The 18,552-nt window shown below is 54.2% G+C and overlaps 1 protein-coding gene across 1 annotated transcript in view; it reads right to left on the minus strand.

Moving 5' to 3' along the window:
* Positions 1–18,552, minus strand: part of LOC101136154 (low-density lipoprotein receptor-related protein 5) — a gene marked incomplete at its 5' end in the record, with an annotated part of 64,133 nt that overhangs the window by 12,397 nt on the left and 33,184 nt on the right. Inside the window, 5 exon segments of the mRNA XM_063704909.1 lie at positions 10,451–10,582; positions 12,079–12,120; positions 12,123–12,269; positions 17,345–17,349; positions 17,655–17,852. Coding sequence (XP_063560979.1) covers positions 10,451–10,582; positions 12,079–12,120; positions 12,123–12,269; positions 17,345–17,349; positions 17,655–17,852 — 524 coding nt within the window.

An 18,552-nucleotide genomic window follows, 5' to 3' on the forward strand; every position in this document is an offset into this window, starting at 1 on the left:
GCTGCAAGAGGAAAGCTCACTTCACTTTGCTTCCTCAAACACTTCAATCCCAGGAGCCAGCACATCCAGGAAGCGCGTTTGTCACTTGATGCCTGGCTGCCTCCATCATCCCACCAGTATCTCTGTAGGAACCTACTTCAGGCCAGGCCCTGGACCAGCTGCTAGGGAAGGAGAGGTGGATGAAACAGACTTGGGATCTGCCCTCAGGACGCCCTTGGGGTCACAGGGCAGAGACCTTAGGTGAACGACACCATCCGTGAATACACAGCCACAAACTGTACTGTGAAGGCAGGCTAGGGTTATGGGGTATGTGCAGGGGACCTGCTGAGATTGAGAGGTCTGTTCTCCAGCTCAAGAGCCTCTGGGATTTAGGTAGCTGTCACCATGTGGCAGGTTCTGGCGGGGCGTCCCAAATGGGCCTAGAACCTTCAGGGACTGAGCACACCCAGCCCTAGCTCTCTGTTAACTAGGTCAGCAAAGGGCCTCCAGTTCCACCATCAGGAACTCATTCTCGGCATCCCATCCAATTACTTAGGAATAAATCAAACTTCTGTGGTGAAGCAGTCCTTTCACTGCTGGGATGAATCTGTAGGTGTTTACTGACTCCAGGGAGGAGTCTCTGACACGCCTCAGGCTGCAAGGCCCCTGAGGTTTTTGAATTTTGCAGAGATTGTGACACCTGGGAGAGAGCCAGGACCCAACCTATTTGCCTGAAGGTCTGAGTGAGCTGTGAGCAGTACAGAGGTGACCCCAGTGTGGTGGGGACTCTGTCCAGCCAGGCTGGCAGGGAGCAGCTGCAGAGAGAGTCCCACCAGCCTGGGCTCTGCCAGATGCCTGCCAAGGCTGGTGCCCACAGCTGGCCTCCAGGAGGTTGTGTGTGTAGTGAGGTCCGGGCAGCAGCCATGGCCACAGGTAAGCAGGCCTGGGGTTGGGAGGGGCAGGTGCAGGGGACTGTGTTGGGCTATAAAGAAGAGAGGCCAACTCCTTCCCTGGGACCAGCTACAGAGCCTTCGTAGGAGTTTTTCAAACACCAAGGAAGTAAATTGTTTGGAAACTAAGTTTGGCCAAATGGTTTTCTTTGGGGTTGTTTAAACAAACAGCCAGCCCCACAATGTTACCTGAAAGTGAAACCTTCCCCTCGCCCGAGCCTCCTCCAGGCGGGTTTCTGACCTCTCCCTTCCTCCTTGCACCCATGCAGGAGAGAAGGGCCACATCCCTTCCACGAGCCAAGCACAGGGCAGGGGCAAGGGTCAGGCAGGGTACAACTTCCTGGTAAGCAGCCTTGTCCTCAAAACAAAAAGCAGTCCTAAGGGATGGGCCAGTGTCACGGACATGTCCGTCCCTGCCCACCTCTGCCCCCGACCACATGGACACCCAGAACCTGTGGGGGGCTGCAGTGACACATTGCCGCCAACCAGGTGGCTTCTAACATCAGAAATGTACCCCGCCCCCAAGACCTGCATCCCAGAAGTCAAATGTCAAGACATCTTCAGGGACAGACTCTCTCTGAAGGTGCCAGGGGAGGATCCTTCCCGGCCTCTTCCAGCTTCTGGAGTTGCAGGAAATACCTGGGGTTCCTTGGCTTGTGGCCACCATCGCACCAAGCCCTGCTCTGACTCCATGCAGCCTTCACCCGAGTGTCAGTGTCTGCTCTCCTGCTCTCATGAGGACACCAGCACCGTGGATATAGGCCCCCTACTCCAGGGTGACCTTGTCCTCGCTTCATTACATCTGCCAAGACCCTGTTTCCAAATTAGGTCACAGACACAGGTTCCAGACGTCAGTATATCTCCTTCAGGGACACGACTGGACCCATACCCAGTGGGTAGCAGCGGGTAAGAGGAGAGCTTCAGTGGAAAGCCAGAGGCAAGTGTGCCAGGCAGGGGGACGGCCTGGGCCACTGCACGGAGGCCAGAGAGAGGGTGGCCCGAACCTATCGCCAGGGCTGATCTGAACGTGGAGACCCAGCGCCCACCAGCATTGACGTTGCCCCGCCCGCCACGGCTCTCTGCTGAGGCCCCAGTGCGTGCAGGATGCTGGTGCAGCTCCGAGCCCAGCCCTGTCCTCCAGGAAGCCTCATGCACACAGCCCGCCGTGCCTGCAGCAGATCCCAACCACAAAAGCAAAGAGACTGCCACCCTCACACAAAAGCCGGGAAGGAAATGCGCTCAAATGTCAATAGTGGTTATCGTAGGACGGGTCCTATCCTTCCTTCCAGCTGTCGGACAGAGGTCAGCAAGCACTCTAGGAAGGGCCAGAGAGCAAATATGTTCGGTGCTGTAGCCTGCACAGTCTCCTTCCCATCTCTTCAGCTCTGCCGCTGCTATGGGAAGGCAGCCTGCCTCAAACACAGCTGGGAGCAAACTTGACAGACGAACATCTGTTAAAACTCTGCTGGGTGAGCTGTGGCCGGTGGCCCACAAATCCCCAAGCCACACCCCAGCCTCATCTGGGCACTGCCGGGAGCACAGCCTAGCCACCCTCTGGACATGGCCCCGAGAGCCACCAGCCTGGGCACGTGTGGCCCAAGTGGCATGGCGCACGCCACTAAGCCCACTGCCCAAAGGCCCCCAACCAGGAGGGATGTTCGGGCGACAAAAGTCAAAGCAACAGGGGCATGTTCCACCGAGGATGGGGCTGGAGGGGTGGCAGTGAGGGACAGCAGCTTCCAAGGACGGCAATGGCAACTCCCAAATAAGGCCCCACTCCTGCTGTTTTTAGCTCATTCCACATACTTGGAAAAACATGGCAGAAACCGAAGCCAGCTGCTGCCTCGGTCCTGGGGCGGTGTGGAGGGGCTGGGGAGGCCGGGGGGCCCAGGCTCTGCACTTGACTGCTGGCGATGAGAGTGACTCTGAGCTGCAGAGAGCAGCATTGCAGCCGCCGTGGTCCCACTGAGCCCTGGCCACGCTGGGCGGCAGTGGGCTGCTCACAGGACATACCTGCCTTGTCTCATGGAGGCCACTTCAGGAGGGGCGGGAGAGCCAGGACACAGAGCCCAGGGTCAGCAATCACCCTGCAGCTCCAGGGCCATGTGAATAGTGCCGCCCTGCAGGCACACAGCAGCACAAGGACCCCCACACATCCCTGCCTCTAGGGGGCTGCCTGTGCACCCCTGGGAATGCTACTCCCTGTCCCCTGGGTCCCGGCATGACCACCCTCTCAGCCCCTTACTTGGGGAAGGCACCCGACTGCCTACACCAGGCTGGCTTTCATTTGCTCAAAATCAGGAAAAAGCAGAATTCAAGACATCACAGAAATGTCTTCGCCTCTAACTCCATGAAGCATAAACGGTCAGACACCCAGGAGAGAGTCCCAGGGACCCTTGAGTCTCACCTGAGGCTCTGGCTTCAAACCCCAAGATGTTTCCAGCCGTGCCAGCGCCACTCCCCACAACTTACTGCACACAGGCCTCCCTTGGGAACTCACAGATTTGGGCCCCACCCCGTTCCTTCTCGTGGACTGGGTGGGTTGGGGTGGGGCTGGGGACTCTGGATGTGTCATAAGAGTCTGAGTGGTCCTGACACAGCTGGGCCCTGCCCCCATGCTGGTCTTCGCCCCACAGGAAAGGGAACCACATGCCTGGAGCGCCCAGCACAGCCCCTTCCGTACTCCCCAGGTTGCCTGCCGGCAGTGTGAGCTGTGCTCCCCATTGCCCCATCACCCCTCCCCAGCTCCTCCTGGCAGCACCCAGCCTTGGAAGCTACTTCTGATTGCAACCGTCGAAGGAACACTCGCTCTCTCAGCACTGACCCAGACGGCCTGCACCATCGCGCTGCTCAGCATGGCCCGCACGGCCATCCTCCAAACCCTGTGTAGTGGGAAGCATAATCACCCCTTTTACCAATGGGGAAACTGAGGCACCGAGAGGTTAAGTCACTTTCACAAGGTCCCAACACAATGACCAAAAACAGAAAGCCAGCCCGCAAGTGGAACTAGGTGCTCCAAGTCCTGGGTCTGCCTGACACCGCATTTCCTCATCACCACAGTCCTCGGCAGGCTCCCAACTACAAACTAAGCCATGTCCTCCATCCTGAATCCTCTCAGCCTAAACGTCACTCCCAATGCCTCCCTCCGGAACAGGCACAAGTCCCACCAGCACACCCTTGTTCGTTATCTGCATTTCTGCTACCCCAGGGCCAGCTCCGGAGCCCTCACCACACGGTCTCTATCCTTCACCCCCGGACACTGGACCTCACCAACCCACAGCCAGGAGATCCGCGTGTGACCCCAGGGCCTCCTCTGCCTGACTCTGAATTCCACTGCCCAACGTGACACCTCGGAAGGCTCCCTGGGCACTGGCAGCCCTCCATGGGCACTGCTCCTTCCGGCCAGCTCTGACATCCGGCTGGTGAGGTGCCCTGCACGAGGCCTCTGCCCATCGGGACCTCAGAGTCGTGCTGTCAGCTACAACAAGCAACAGAATTTCACATTTTCTTCATGTTGCCCCTGTGTGAGCAGCTTCTATCTCCACACGGTTTTCAGTTGAATCGAGGTGAGGCGAGGCGTCCTCACCTCACCGTCCACAGCCATGCTGCACAGTTAATTCATGCCCGCCAGGCACACAGCCGCAACACCAACAGGCGCCTGCCGCTTGGAAGGCCAAAGAGGAACAGAGAACAGCTACTGTGCTCAGGTGACAGGACTGTGGTCTTTTAACAAAACGTTTTCCTTTAATGTGATATTTTATGGCAAGGAATAAAACCTGGAGGGCAGGACATTTGGATACTAACGCCCCAGGCTGCCATGTGGTCTGCTTTGTGAGGTCTGAAGCCCAAGCCCCATTCTGGCCCCACTCACAGATCCGTCTCTGACTCACCAACTTCAATGCCAGGCTCTGCCTGTCCTCCAACCAGAACATGAGTTCCTCATGGACAAAGCCATTTCTCACCCATCTCCATCTCCCTCTGGATTAAGAAATAAGGAAAGATCTTCTAGAACCACCTCAAATTTGCAGAGAGCCACCTTGGTGACAAACCCTTGAAATGCTTCTGAGAAGAGTCTAGGTTTCTTCTCAACTCTAAAACCTCTAGAAAACTCTATTTCCTCTTTTCCATACCAGCTGCCCCTGGAACACTTCAGCTTCAAAAGGGTCCAGGGCAGGGAGACAGAGAAGCCAGCATCCACGTCCAGCACTGCCCGGTTAATTAACCGGAAGCCCCGTGGGGCCCATCTCCAGGCACCCCTGAGGCCAGGCTGGGGAACCATGTTTACAAAAAAAGTGAACTGAAACGCTCACATCCTCATGCAAAACAAGACTCCCAGTTGCATCCTTCTGTCTCATTGAGGAGCATTTTTCTCTCTTTGACAGAACACCCAAACACAGCATCTGGAGCCAAAGCAGAAAGATTGAGGCTCAGAGTAAACCAGTCCCCGCACTGGCTGCAGGTGGATGTTCCCAGCCAGAGTCCCACCCAGGCAGGGCCTCTAAATGACACAAAATGTTTCTCTCCTACATGCCTGTCATGCTCCAACTCAGTTATGTGTAAAAGTGCCTCTCACGGCTGGGGGCAAAAACAGTTTCCACAAGACCAGACAAAGCTGACCCTTGACGGCTGAGTCTCCAGGGAGTGTGGAGCTGCATGCTCAGCCCCTGCGCCCCTGACAGCTCTGGACTGGAAAAGCTTCCAACAGGAAGGGCAGGGCTTGCTGCTAATCCAGCGGTCCAACCTCACAGGTGTCTGTGGTGTCAGTTCTATGCCACAGAACCACCAGGGCTGGGGCCAGAGCCACCAGGCCCCCTGCCAGCCTGCAGGGACCTCCTCCTCTGAGTAGCCCACCCACCTTCTGTGAGCGCAGGCAGCCTCTTCTAATCACCACAGGGCCTGCCCCAGCTGACCCCCACCCACCCCCTTGCAGGAAAATGAGCCCTGAGGACTCCCCGGGGCCGCTTTGGGCCTGGACATGGAGACTGGGAATGACATTTGCAGAAGAAGCGCAATGCCCTTGAAGGGCTCAGCCACAGGCAGCCAGTCCCCAGGGCTCAGAAGACCCAGCTGTCAGAACCCTGGGAGCCAGCAAAGAGCCAGGGGTTCCACCTAAGTCTATGGCCCCTGCCTCTACTGGTTGGAAAAGAAATCAACACCCCCTTACTGGCTCCCAATGACAGCCCACTCCCCTGGGTGTGGGAGGACTCTGGGAAAATGCAGGCAAATCTGGACCCTGAGCGAACCTGCCCCAGCTCTCACGGGCCTGGCACCAGCCACAGCACCTAAGGCGCTGGTCATGGTGACAGCATGACGGTAATAAGTGCATGGACAGTGGACGTGGCAGGTGAACACTGGGCACCCACTGCATGCCAGGCACCGTCCACTCCTGGATGAGCAATGGCTCTTTGCAAGCCAGGGTAGCCTGGGCAAGTTATTTGGGGGTCTCCAGGCTTGTCCAGCTGTGCAACTTCACTGAGCCATGAGTCTGGGGTTTTATCAGGGCCCACACCCGTTCCTGGAACTCTGAGCCACACAGGGACCCTTAACAAAAGCTCCCTGTGCAACATGTTCTCCTGCCTCAGTCTCCTGAGTAGCTGGGATCACAGGCACGCCACTACCGCCTGGCTAATTTTTGTATTTTTAGTAGAGACAGGGTTTCACCATGTTGGCCACCACGTTGGCCAGGCTGGTCTTGAACTCCTGACCTCAAATGATCCTTCCCCTCTTGGGGCTAGGCGTCGACTGCACGATCTGCCTTTTGTGGGGGTTGTGTCTATCCCCCACTCCTTCGACAAATGTCCATCCCAGCCTTGCTTTGACACCCCAAGAGCAGAGATGGTGACCACACCTGCTTCCAGCATGCCCATTGCTCTCCCAGGGCAGACATCCTCAACAGATGCAACACAGCGTTTAGGCAGACATCACCAATCGATGGTGGCAACAGACACCAGGCCCTGCTCCCTCTAACTCCAGGGCCCTGCCCACCCCCAAACCATAGCAGTGGGACTCAGAAATGGCAAAAACACAAAGAGAACAGAAATGCCCCACAGCGGGAGGACAGCTAAAAGACATGTCTTGATAAGATATCCTTCAGGCACTAGGCCGGGCGCACTGGCTCATGCCTGTGATCCCAGCACTTTGGGAGGCTGAGGTAGGCGGATCACCTGAGCTTAGGAGTTCAGGACCAGCCTAGCCAACATGATAAAACCCCATCTCTACTAAACATACAAAAATTAGCTGGGTGTGGTAGCGGGCTGAGGCAGGAGAATCACTTGAACCTGGGAGGTGGAAGCTGCTGTGAGCCACTGCACTCCAGCATGGGTGACAGAGCAAGACTCCGTCTCCAACTCAAAAAAAAAAAAAAAAAAAATTCTTCGGGCACTAAAACTCATGTCTTTGATACATATTTACCTCCTGCAATCGCAAATGCTTCTGCAATGCATAAGTGAAATAAACAGCAGGAAGCCTTATGGTTCGATCACACGCACAGACACACAGTCACATACAGAAAAAATGCAGGGAGGGCTGGGGAACAAAAAAACAAAAGAGAAGATAAAATGTGGAGACAGACACACCAAGAGAGTAAGAGACCACCTCCAGACCTCCTTTTAGCTTCTCAAACACACAGAGCAGGACCCGTTACAGAATTTGTGGAGACCACTGCAAAATGGAAGTCCAGAGAGCCCCTTACTCAAAAGGTAGGAATTTCAGGTCAACAACAACAGAGTTCGCCTCATGTAACTACACAGGTCGCACAGCCCATGAAGTCGGTCCCGACACCAACATGCTCCTGCCTCAGAGCCACCACATGTGCTTTTCCTTCTTGCCTTTCCCTCTTTTAGTCCTTCAGATCTCAGGCCTCCTGGGAGAGAACTCTGACCTGCCAGCTCAGGTGGCCACACCTGAGTACAGGAGTCTCCAGCTCAGCCCCTGCTGTGTCCCGTACCAGATCCAGGTCTGTCCTGACTATGTCCATCTGCGTGCTGGCATGCTTCCTGACATGGCCCCCACCACATGTGCGCCTCAGGGCAGGGGAACAGGCCCATCTCATTAACTGCTTTTTTCTCGGATATTTTATGAAATATTTGTGAATACTGGGGAACGTATATGCTCCACCTTTTTCAGATTGACCAGGATGAGCTGCCTGTTCGTTGTTGTTGTTGTTGTTTTTAAGACAGGGTCTCATTCTGTCTCCCAGGCTGGAGTACAGTGGCACGATCTCAGCTCACTGCAACCTCTGCCTCCCAGGCTCAAGCAATTCTACTGCCTCAGTCTCCCAAGTAGCTGGGATTACAGGCCCGCATCACTACTGCCAGGCTAACTTTTGTATTTTTAGTAGAGACAGGGTTTCACCATGTTTGCCAGGCTGGTCTTGAACTCCTGACCACAAATGATCCACCCGCCTCAACCTCCCAAATTGTTGGGATTACAGGCGTGAGCCACCGCGCCTGGCCAAGCTGCCTGTTTTAAACCCATACCACGTTCCAGTGATGCTCTCTCCCCTCCATCCCCCGGGCCTGACTGTGGTGGCCACTCCCTGCCATCATGAGCCCCTACGTCCTCACTCTTTCCCTTTCCAACAGGACTTTGACCGACACACTGCTGAACGCAGGGTCCAGCTCCGGCACTGAGTTCAGCCTCTTCTCACCAACAGACAGACAGGAAGGAGAGAAAACAAACTCTGAGAAGGCCAAGGTTCCCAGGCAGCCAGCAGGCCAAGCATCCTTCTCCGCTAAGGCTTGTGTGGCCGAGGCACCCCTTCCTCCAGGGAGCGGGCAGGGTCCTGAGGCAGTCTGCAAGGGAGACCAGGGCTTTGCTCCACCAGGGCCCAGGCATGGGGCAGCAGCAAACTCATGCCTCTGGGAGCCAGACCCCACCTGCTAGAACATACTATGCCACCTGCTATGGGCAACCCCAGGCCGGTGACTTGTCCTCAGCCTCCTCAGTAAACGAGGGGCTGATCCAACCTGGTCAAGCCACTTCTCCCCATCAAGGGTCTATAATCCACCCTTAACCTGCTTGGTCCAAACCCCTGGTGTCACTGGGTCACTCACGAGGCAGCTCATCTGGACTCCTCCCCTGGTTCCAGTTTCTCTCTCAACATTGCCTTTGAGGCTGAGGTGAAAGGTAAAAGCGAAGGGACCCAGAGGCAACGGAGGAGCGGGTGTCCAAAACACTCACCCTTTCTAATGCACGACTCCCTCGTGGACTCACTTGTGCCATCTCCCCCACCCATCCAGCCCCAGAGCCCAGGGTGTGAGCACCAGGGGCCCGGGATTCTGTCTGCACTGCGGGATCCCCAGTGCCTCGGAGCAATATCAGCACGCGGCAAGTGCTCGACAAACGCCTGCTCGACGAGCAAATGGATGGACAACCGAATGAATGAGCAAACAGATGAATGAATGGGGTGCTGCCCAGAACCATGAGGACTAGGCTGCCTGAGACCCCATTTCTCAAATTCTCCCTCTCACCACTTGGGAAAACAAGACGCTTGGTGGAGGAGAATCTCCAACTGTCCCCTGCAGTAGCTGGTGCAGCGGACAGACCCTTTGATGAAACAGCCATGTCTTCATTAAAGATGCTCTGCTCTCAGAAAGAGAAAGACAGACACGAACGTGGAAAGTCCTCACCTGCCAGGGAAAGACCCCTGCCAGGGAGCAGAGAAAAAATGCACCCACCACAGATGCCACGACCACACACACACTCCCTGGCCGCTGCACACAAATACAAACCCTAACTGGCAAGAGCAGAGGGATCAGGAAACTGTCCCTAGAGTCAGGAACCCCATGTGCTCAGACAGCAGTGGGAACAAGATTTCTCCACCCACTGGATGCCAGGAGAGTCCTCCTAGGGGGCCCCACGCCGAGACTCTGCCCCCCTCTTAGGACTGTCCCTGAGTTGGAAGCCAGCCCACTTGGAAGCCCCCTGCCCTCCGGAGTGGAACACCGGCACAGGAAGCAGGCCCTGTCCCCACCACCTTCTGCAAGCTGGGCCCCATCATGCTACAGAAACCGGGAGACCTGGTCTCAGGGATGGCGCTTTCCTGACATCTCTTGTTACCCCCTCGCTCACCAGGCCCCAGGGTCAGCCCCAGAGGCCAAACCAGTTACCCCAGGCCCAGGAGCATCCCCGAAGGCGAGCTGCATCCTGAAAGTGTGTGATTTCCCGAAGGGCCCACCCCGAACCTGACACCTGGAAAGAAAGATCCTCAGCCGGTGCCGCAGAGAAGAGCCATGCCTCACTGCAACACAGTCCTGGGGAGCACCAAGTGCCTAAGGACCAAGGCGGAGGGTAAAAAAGTGGGAAAACATCTAGGGCAAAAACCAAAAACAAAACAGGATTGACCTCCTAGGCTCAAGAGATCCTCCCAACTCAGCTTCCCGAGCAGCTGGGACCACAGACTTGAATCACCACATTCGCCAAGTGGATCATTTTGAACGGGTTCGCCGACGCTCCTTCTGGGGCACCCCTGCTGGCTGCAGCCCATTGCCTCCAGGCCCCGCCCCGTCCCACTGCCTCACTGGCCTCACATGCCCTGCCGTTGTCCTGCAGCTGCAAACCCGTGGGGCAGGCGCACATGTAGAAAGCCTCCCTTAGGGACAGCAGACACAGGGGGGAGCAGCCACCATTGTCCTCCTCACAGCGAGTGTGGACTGGGAAAACCAGGACAGAGTGAGAGAAGGTTCCAGAAAAGGACCGTCACTTATTTCTGAAATCAGCTGCATCATGCCTCGTCTCCTGTGACAGCCCCTAGTGTGTCCCTCTGCCCAAACGCCAGCCTCAAGTGGCATCAGGGACCTCCCCGCAGGCAGCACTCCAGCTACCTCATCGCTGGCCCCCTCCACATTGGGCCCTCAGCCCGGCCAGATGGCCTGCAATTTCCCCAAAACCAGCCGTGACCTTCCTGGCCACCCTCACACCCAGACGTGACCTGCCCGTGGAGTGGCATCCTCACCACCTGCTCCCTCCCACCAAGCTCCTATGATTAGAAAACACTCCCCAGCTCCTCGAGGCCCATAAGGACACCTCTTTGCAAGGCTGCCACCCACACTAAAATGGCAGGAGTCAAGACCTGCCTGCATGGTAGTGATGGGAACCCCAGAGACAGTGGGCTCCTGGGCAAAAGGCCTGTTTTGTCTTTGCAGCTTCCACAGGATCACTGTCCCTCTTGCCAGGATGGCCAAGCTTGTCACTCTCCCAAGCCCTTCTATGACCAACAGCAATTGAACGGAACTCAGTAATGCTTCCAGCACCTCATTCTAACCAGGGGAAAGCTGGGCTGTAGCAGCCCCAAAATACGGAGTTAACTGGAACAACAAACAAACCAAAATGAACCTCCCCCTCCCTCACACTGCCCCAAGTGTAGATGGGTTCTGTCACCATGACTTTCTCAACAGGAAACAGCTCCAGAGAGCCCCACCTTCCTGCTCTGTGAACAGCTGCCACCCGAGTCCCAAAGTCCTAACCTTCCATAATGACTTAGCCAGAAATCTCCATCCCTGGTCCCTGTGGGGGTGGGCCACTGTCCCCAGAGCCGCAGCCCCACTGTCACAGAAGCTGGTGCATTTCCCCATCAGGGACCTCTGTCCCAACCCTGCGTGGCCCCCAGGCTGAGAACTGCTGACTTTGAGCAGGTTATTCACTGATAAATATGCAACTTGCAGGGCCAAGCATGGTGGCTCACATCTGTGCCCCAGCACTTTGGGAGGTCAAGGTGTGAGGATCACTGGAACCCAGGAGTTTGAGACCAGCCTGGGCAATGTGGCAAGATCTTGTCTCTGTTAAAAATACATATACATATATATCTATCTTAGTATGCTTATATATATATATATATATATATATATATACACACACACACACATACATACATGCAACTTCTTCTGGGCCTTGAAAATGAGGCGACCTCCCTTGGGAATCCCCTTGCCACTGCTGAGCCCTAGAACAGCCCACACAAGCCCTGCCAAGGGGTCCTCTGCAGACCCATGCCCCCCGGCCAGCCACGCACTCTGCACACACCTCCCTCCATTGCAGCAGGCATCCCTTACAGAGGGGACCCCCCAGAGCATGGAGTTTTGCAGGGAGGGGCCACCCACCTCCCACCCCACCCACCATGCCCCCACATCCCCACGCCCCAGCCGGCACTCACAGAAAGGCTACCGCTCCTGGCTCAGCACCTGGATGTCCATGCTGAGTAGAGGGCGCTCAGGATCTCATTCCTCTTCCCCGCAGTGTGCTTGTTGCAGGCATGGATGGAGCACGTCAGCCAGTCCATCCAGTACAGAGTGTCCCCGGAGAGTGTCAGGGTGAACGGGTGCGTCAGGCTGCCTTCACCACCTTCTGCCTGCAGTCAGGGAGGCGGGGTAGAGAGCCATCAGGAGGGTACCCCAACAGTCATTGCTGCTGACGCATTTACTTTCTTTTTTTTTTTTTTGAGATGGAGTCTCAGTCTGTCGCCCAGGCTGGAGTGCAGTAATGCAATCTCAGCTCACTGCAAGCTCCACCTCCCGGGTTCAAACAATTCTCTTGCCTCATCCTCCCGAGTAGCTGGGATTACAGATGCCCACCACCATGCCCGGCTGATTTTTGTATTTTTAGTAGAGACAGTGTTTCATCATGTTGGCCAGGCTGGTCTCAAACTCCTGACCTCAGGTGATCCGCCCGCCTCAGCCTCTCAAAGTGCTGGGATTACAGGCATGTGCCACCACTCCCGGCCTCCCATTTACTTTCAACCAGACAAGTGAGGCCAGGTCAAGAGCCCCAGGAGTTGGCGCCCTCGTACATCTCTCCTGGCGTGCACAGGGCGCCTCCCAAACCCAGTCTGTGACAGTGACACAGGGAGTCCCCCAGGTCAAGTGGCAAAGTCTCCCCCAGGGAAGAAAGGAGGAAGCCACGCCTGGTGAAAAGGACACCTCTCCTGCCCAAGGCTTAAACCTCTGAATACAAATCAGGCCACATGCACTCGCTCCTTCTTACAATGCTCATAATTTATATTTTCAGAGTAAATTAAACGTGGCATCAACACGAGAAACAGCTATTCTTTTCTAGGTGCCTACAGTGCCCAGCAAAGGAGGACTCGGGTATAATGAGATTATGGACACTGGTAACAGGATCGTAATGTGACATGGTCAGTAATGTGTAGTTTTATTTGGTTAATGACCCTCTCCCCGTGACAGGCTCCCTGAGGGTGGGCCTGGGGGCAGATGGTCCCTGCCACATCCCCAGCCCTCAGCACAGCTGCCGGGAGAAGGTGACACTCATGAAGTGGCACAGGGGAGATGGAAGCTGTGGGCTTGTGCTCTGCAGATCCACCGCCTCTTTTGTTCGTTTTTGTTGATGCTGTTTTTAAGAAAATTATTGAAGTAAAATTCACAGGACATAACATTTACCGCTGTTTTTTTTTGTTTTTTTTTTTTTTTTTTTTTTTTTTTTGAGATAGGGTCTCAGTCTGTCACCCAGGTTGGAGTACAGTGGTGTGATCTCAGCTCCCTGCTCTCTGCCTCCCAGGTTCAACCGATTCTCCCACCTCAGCCTCCAGAGCAGCTGGGACCACAGGCACGCACCACTATGCCCAGCTAATTTTTGGTGGGTATTTTTTGGTAGAGACGGGGTTTCACCATGTTGCCCAGGCTGGTCTCGAACTCCTGAGCTCAGGCGATCCACCCGCCTTGGCCTCCCAAATTGCTGGGATTACAGACATGAGCCACCGTGCCCAGCGTAAGTTTACCACTTTAAAGTGAGTAATTCAGAGCTATCTAGCACATTCGCAAGGGTGTGCAACCTCCACTTCTGTCTAGTTCCAAAGCACTTCCATTGCCCCACAGGAAAACCCCACGCCCACCAGCAGTCACTCCCCAGCCCCCGCCCCCAGCGCCGGCAAACACCGATCTGCTTTCGACAGCTCTAACACATTCTAAACATTTCACATAAATGGAATCACAACATGCAGCCTTTGATGTCTGGCTTCTTTGACTCAGCACCATGTTTTTTGAGGTTCATCCATGCTGTACGTGTTAGTGCTTCATTCTGTTTTAGGGGTGAACCATATTCCAGTGCACAGATAGAACACAGTCTGTGCATCCATTCACCTGCTGGGAACCTCTGGGTTGTTTACACCTTTGGCTGTTGTGCACAGTGCTGCTATAGACATTCCTGTTCATTCACATTTTGAGTGAATACCTGTTTCAATTCTTACAGTATATAGTTAGGAGCGGAATTGCTGGGTCATACGTAAATCAATGTTTACATCCTAAGGAATCACCAAACTGTTTTCCACAATGTTGCCTTTTTTGTCTGTTTGTTTGTTTTCTGAGACAGGGTCTTGCTCTGTCACCGAGGCTGGAGTGCAGTGGTGTGATCACAGCTCACTGCAGCCTTGATCACCTAAGCTCAATCAATCCTCCTGCCTCAGCCTCCTGAGTAGCTGGGAACACAGGTGTGCAACACCATGGCCAGCTAATTTTTTAATTTTATTTATTTATTTATTTATTTGAGATGGAGTTTTGCTCTTGTCACCCAGGCTGGAGTGCAATGGTGCGACCTCAGCTCACTGTAACCTTCATCTCCCAGGTTCAAGCAGTTCTCCTGCCTCAACCTCCTGAGTAGCTGGGATTATAGGTGCCCACCACCACACCCAGCTAATTTTTGTATTTTTAGTAGCGGCAGGGTTTCACCATGTTGGCCAGGCTTGTCTTGAACTCCTGACCCTCAGGTGATCCACCCACCTCAGCCTCTCAAAGTGCTGGGATTACAGGCATGAGCCACTGCACCTGGCCCCATTTTTATTTTTAGTAGATGGGCTCTCACTTTGTTGCCAGGTTGGTCTTGAACTCCTGGGCTCAAATGATCCTCTCACCTCAGCCTTCCAAAGCCTGGGATTATAGGTGTGAACCACTGTGCCTGGCCATGTTGCCATTTTTTGATGAGAAAAGCCAGAGGCCCATCACTCCTGGTTGCTTTCCGGGCCATGCTCTGCCTCAACAAGAAGCACTAAGGGAAGGTCAGCCTTGGCTCTTGCCTGAGTCACAGTCACAGATAAAGGGGCCTGCACAAGTCTGTGCGGCTTCAGAGCTTGTCCCCCCGCACATGATGGTTCCACGTGAGTAGCCCTGGGTGCATTCATGAAGAGAAATGGCTGCTGCAGAGGCAGAAGAATCCCAGGGGGAGGCAGGTAGGAGAGAAGCTGAGAACAGACCCTGGGGCTAGAGACCCTACATTCCAACCCTGGCTGTGACTCGCTGTGTGGCTTTGGGCAAATTCACATGCCTGCCTCTCTGTGCACAGGGCATCATAATAGCAAACACAGGCCGGGTGCAGTGGCTTGCACCTGTAATCCCAGTGCTTTGAGAGGCCAAGGTGGACACATGGCTTGAGCTAACGAGTTTGAGGCCAGCCTGGGCAACATGGTGAAACCCTATCTCTACAAAAAAATACCAAAAAAATTAGCCACGCTTGGTGGTGCATGCCTGTGGTCTCAGCTACTTAGGAGGCTGAGGTGGGAGGACCACTTGAGCCTAAGAAGTCAAGGCTGGGGCCAGGCCTGGTGGCTCATGCCCGTAATCCCAGAACTTTGGGAGGTTGAGGTGGGAGGATCACTTGAGGTCAGGAGTTCGAGACCAGCCTGGCCAACATGGTGAAACCCCGTCTCTACTAAAAAAATACAAAAATCCTGTAATCCCAGCTACTTGGGAGGCTGAGGCAGGAGAATCGCTGGAACCTAGGAGGTGGAGGTTGTGGTGAGCTGAGATTGTGCCACTGTACTCCAGCCTGCAGGACAGAGCAAGACTGCATCTCAAACAAAACCAACCAAACAAAAAAAAGAGGTCATGGCTGCAGTGAACTAAGATCATGCCAATGCAGTCCCGCCTCGGTGACAAAGTGAGACCCTGCCTCAAAAAAATATAAATATAACATAATAGCAAACATTTCATAGAGTTGGTGTGAGCATTAAATAAACTGATAAATGTCCCTGGAAAACAGTAAATTGCTGCGCCACCACCATTAGCATGTTTCAATTGCCATCACCCTCACTGTCTCCTGTTACCATCCTTTGACCAGGGCACTCCCAGCTGCAGCCTTTCTATCCTCTAATCCACCCTTCATAACTGTAAGATCATTCAGCTCCCAAGAACCACAGTCTACAGGGTAGCCACATTTCCAAATCTCAAACCAGACCCAGCCAGTCTGCACTTCCAGGAACAACAGGATATTTTCAAACCAGCCCAAAAGAGATGTGTGGCTCAGCATAAGAGGAACAGGAGAAACCGAGGCCTCTTGCCATGAGAATGAGCTTGGAAGTGGATCTCCCAGCCTCACTCAAACGTTCAGGTGACTAAGGCCCCAGCCAGGAGCTTGAATGTGTCCTCAGATCACACCCTGAGCCAGAACCACCCAGCTAATCCACTCCTCATTGCTGACCCCCTCCCTGTAAAAAACCTGTTTGCTGTTTCAGGCTGCTAAGTTGTGGGCTGTTTTGTTACACAGCAATGGATAACTAACACACGAGGCCTGGCGAGCATAGAGCAAAGCTGCCCAGGCCCTCAAGTCTGCTCATGTGGGTGTCGGCCTGTGTTTGCAGAAATCCAGCCACTGGGTCCTCCCATGCAGTCACTACTGCTCTTTGCATCGACACCCGCCACACCCCCTGCCTAGGCCAGGAGCTCCACTAGTGCAGGAATGGGGTGTGCCATCCCAGGAGGATCCCTGACACCTGGCACAGAGCCAGCAGCAGGCAGTACTTGGTCAGTGAATAAATTGCCCTTCACCTGTACATGGAGGGGATGTTTTTCTAAGGTGTAATTAAGTATGGGGCTGTGAAGCTATGCTGACCAGAAGGCTCTAAAAGCAATTACCCCTCAAGGGGAAAACCTTCCTACTCATTCATTTGGCCCACTTTATTGAGGACTACGTGGAAGGCCCCCTGGTGAGACTGGTGAATGCAGCAATAACTGAGACAGCTTCCGGCTGCTGCCCTCAGGATGCCTGAGCTGGGGTAGGGCCAGGGTGGGGGTGGTGGTGTGACAGGGTTATTGTTCACAACCCCCTTGGGCCACAAGCCCTCCCCAACAATTCCAAAATCCAAGACACTCTGGAGACGGAAAGCTTTTGTTGCTCATTTGGTGATAAAACCTCATTTGGTGCATGGGCCGGGGGCAGTGGCTCACGCCTGTAATCCCAGCACTCTGGGAGCCAAGGGGGAGGATCGCTTGAGTTTAGGAGTTTGTGACCAGCCTGAGCAACATGTGAGACCCCCATCTCTACCAAAAATACGAACATTAGCTGGGTGTGGTGGTGCACTCCTGTAGTTCCAGCTACTTGGGAGGCTGAAGTGGGAGAATTGCTTGAGCCTGGGAGGAGAAGGCTGCAGTGAGCTGAGACGATGCCATTGCACTCCAGCCTGAGTGAAACAGTGAGACTCTGTCTCAAAAAAACAAAATAATGAAAAAAAAAAAAAAACAACAACTGTGCATAGGTATGGGCTACAGTCTTTTCTGCCCTACTTAGAATGAACATGCCACATTTGCTATAGAAATATACAGGTGCTGGGGCAAGTGTCACCCAGCCCCTGACACTGTTTCAAGTTCTGAGAAGTCATGCATTTCTCAGGTCCCCAGAGTTTCAGAGAAGAGTCTGTTGGCCTGAGTTAAGAAGGAACGCCTTCAAAAGCACTGGGGACACCTGGGGGCAAAGGGGAAAGGGGTGCCCCGGGACTGGGCGGGTACCTACCGGAACGAGCCGTCCAGGTTGGCACGGTGGATGAAGCCGAGCTTGGTGTCAGCCCAGTAGAGCTTCTTCTCCCCCAGGTCGATGGTCAGCCCATTGGGCCAGTAAATGTCCAAGTCCACAATGATCTTCTGGGTGCTGTCGTCCATCCCCACCTGCTCGATCCAGGGCGTCTCACCCCAATCTGCCCAGTACATGTACCTGTGACGGGGGCAGGGCAAGAGGAGAAGCAGCTAACACAGATCTGTTTTTTTGTTTTTGTTCACACAGATGCAGACATGAAACAATAGACAGTGAACTTGCCCTAAAATCTCACCCATCAGAAGTATCCAACAGGTAAGGTTTCAGGTATTCCTGCCTTAAATTAGGCAATCAAAATATACTATTTCCAACTTGTTCTCAGTTAACAGTAAATTCTGGGCACCTTCCCTCCTCGTGAATAGAAAGATTCCTTGTTCTTTTGATGACTGCATAGTGCACTGTGCTGTAAGTTCTTTAAATAACTTCGGGTTATTTCTGGTTTTTTTGCTACCATGAAAATGCTGTAAATGAACCTCTAAAAGGCAATTCAAAACATGCAGGATAGAGTATTATTTAGTGCTAAAAAGAAATGACCTATTGGCCGGGCACGGTGGCTCACGCCTGTAATCCCAGCACTTTGGGGGGCCAAGGCGGGCAGATCACGAGGTCAGGAGATCAAGACCATCCTAGCTAACACGGTGAAACCCCATCTCTACTAAAAATACAAACAATTAGCTGGGTTTGGTGGTGGGCACCTGTTATCCCAGCTACTCGGGAGGCTGAGGCAGGAGAATCATTTGAACCCAGGAAAAGGAGGTTGCAGTGAGTGGAGATCGCACCATTCCTCTCCAGCCTGGGCGACAGAGTAAGCCTCCGTCTC

This window comes from Gorilla gorilla, chromosome 23 (assembly GCF_029281585.2).
Source record: "Gorilla gorilla gorilla isolate KB3781 chromosome 23, NHGRI_mGorGor1-v2.1_pri, whole genome shotgun sequence".
Classification (NCBI taxonomy): Eukaryota; Metazoa; Chordata; class Mammalia; order Primates; family Hominidae; genus Gorilla; species Gorilla gorilla.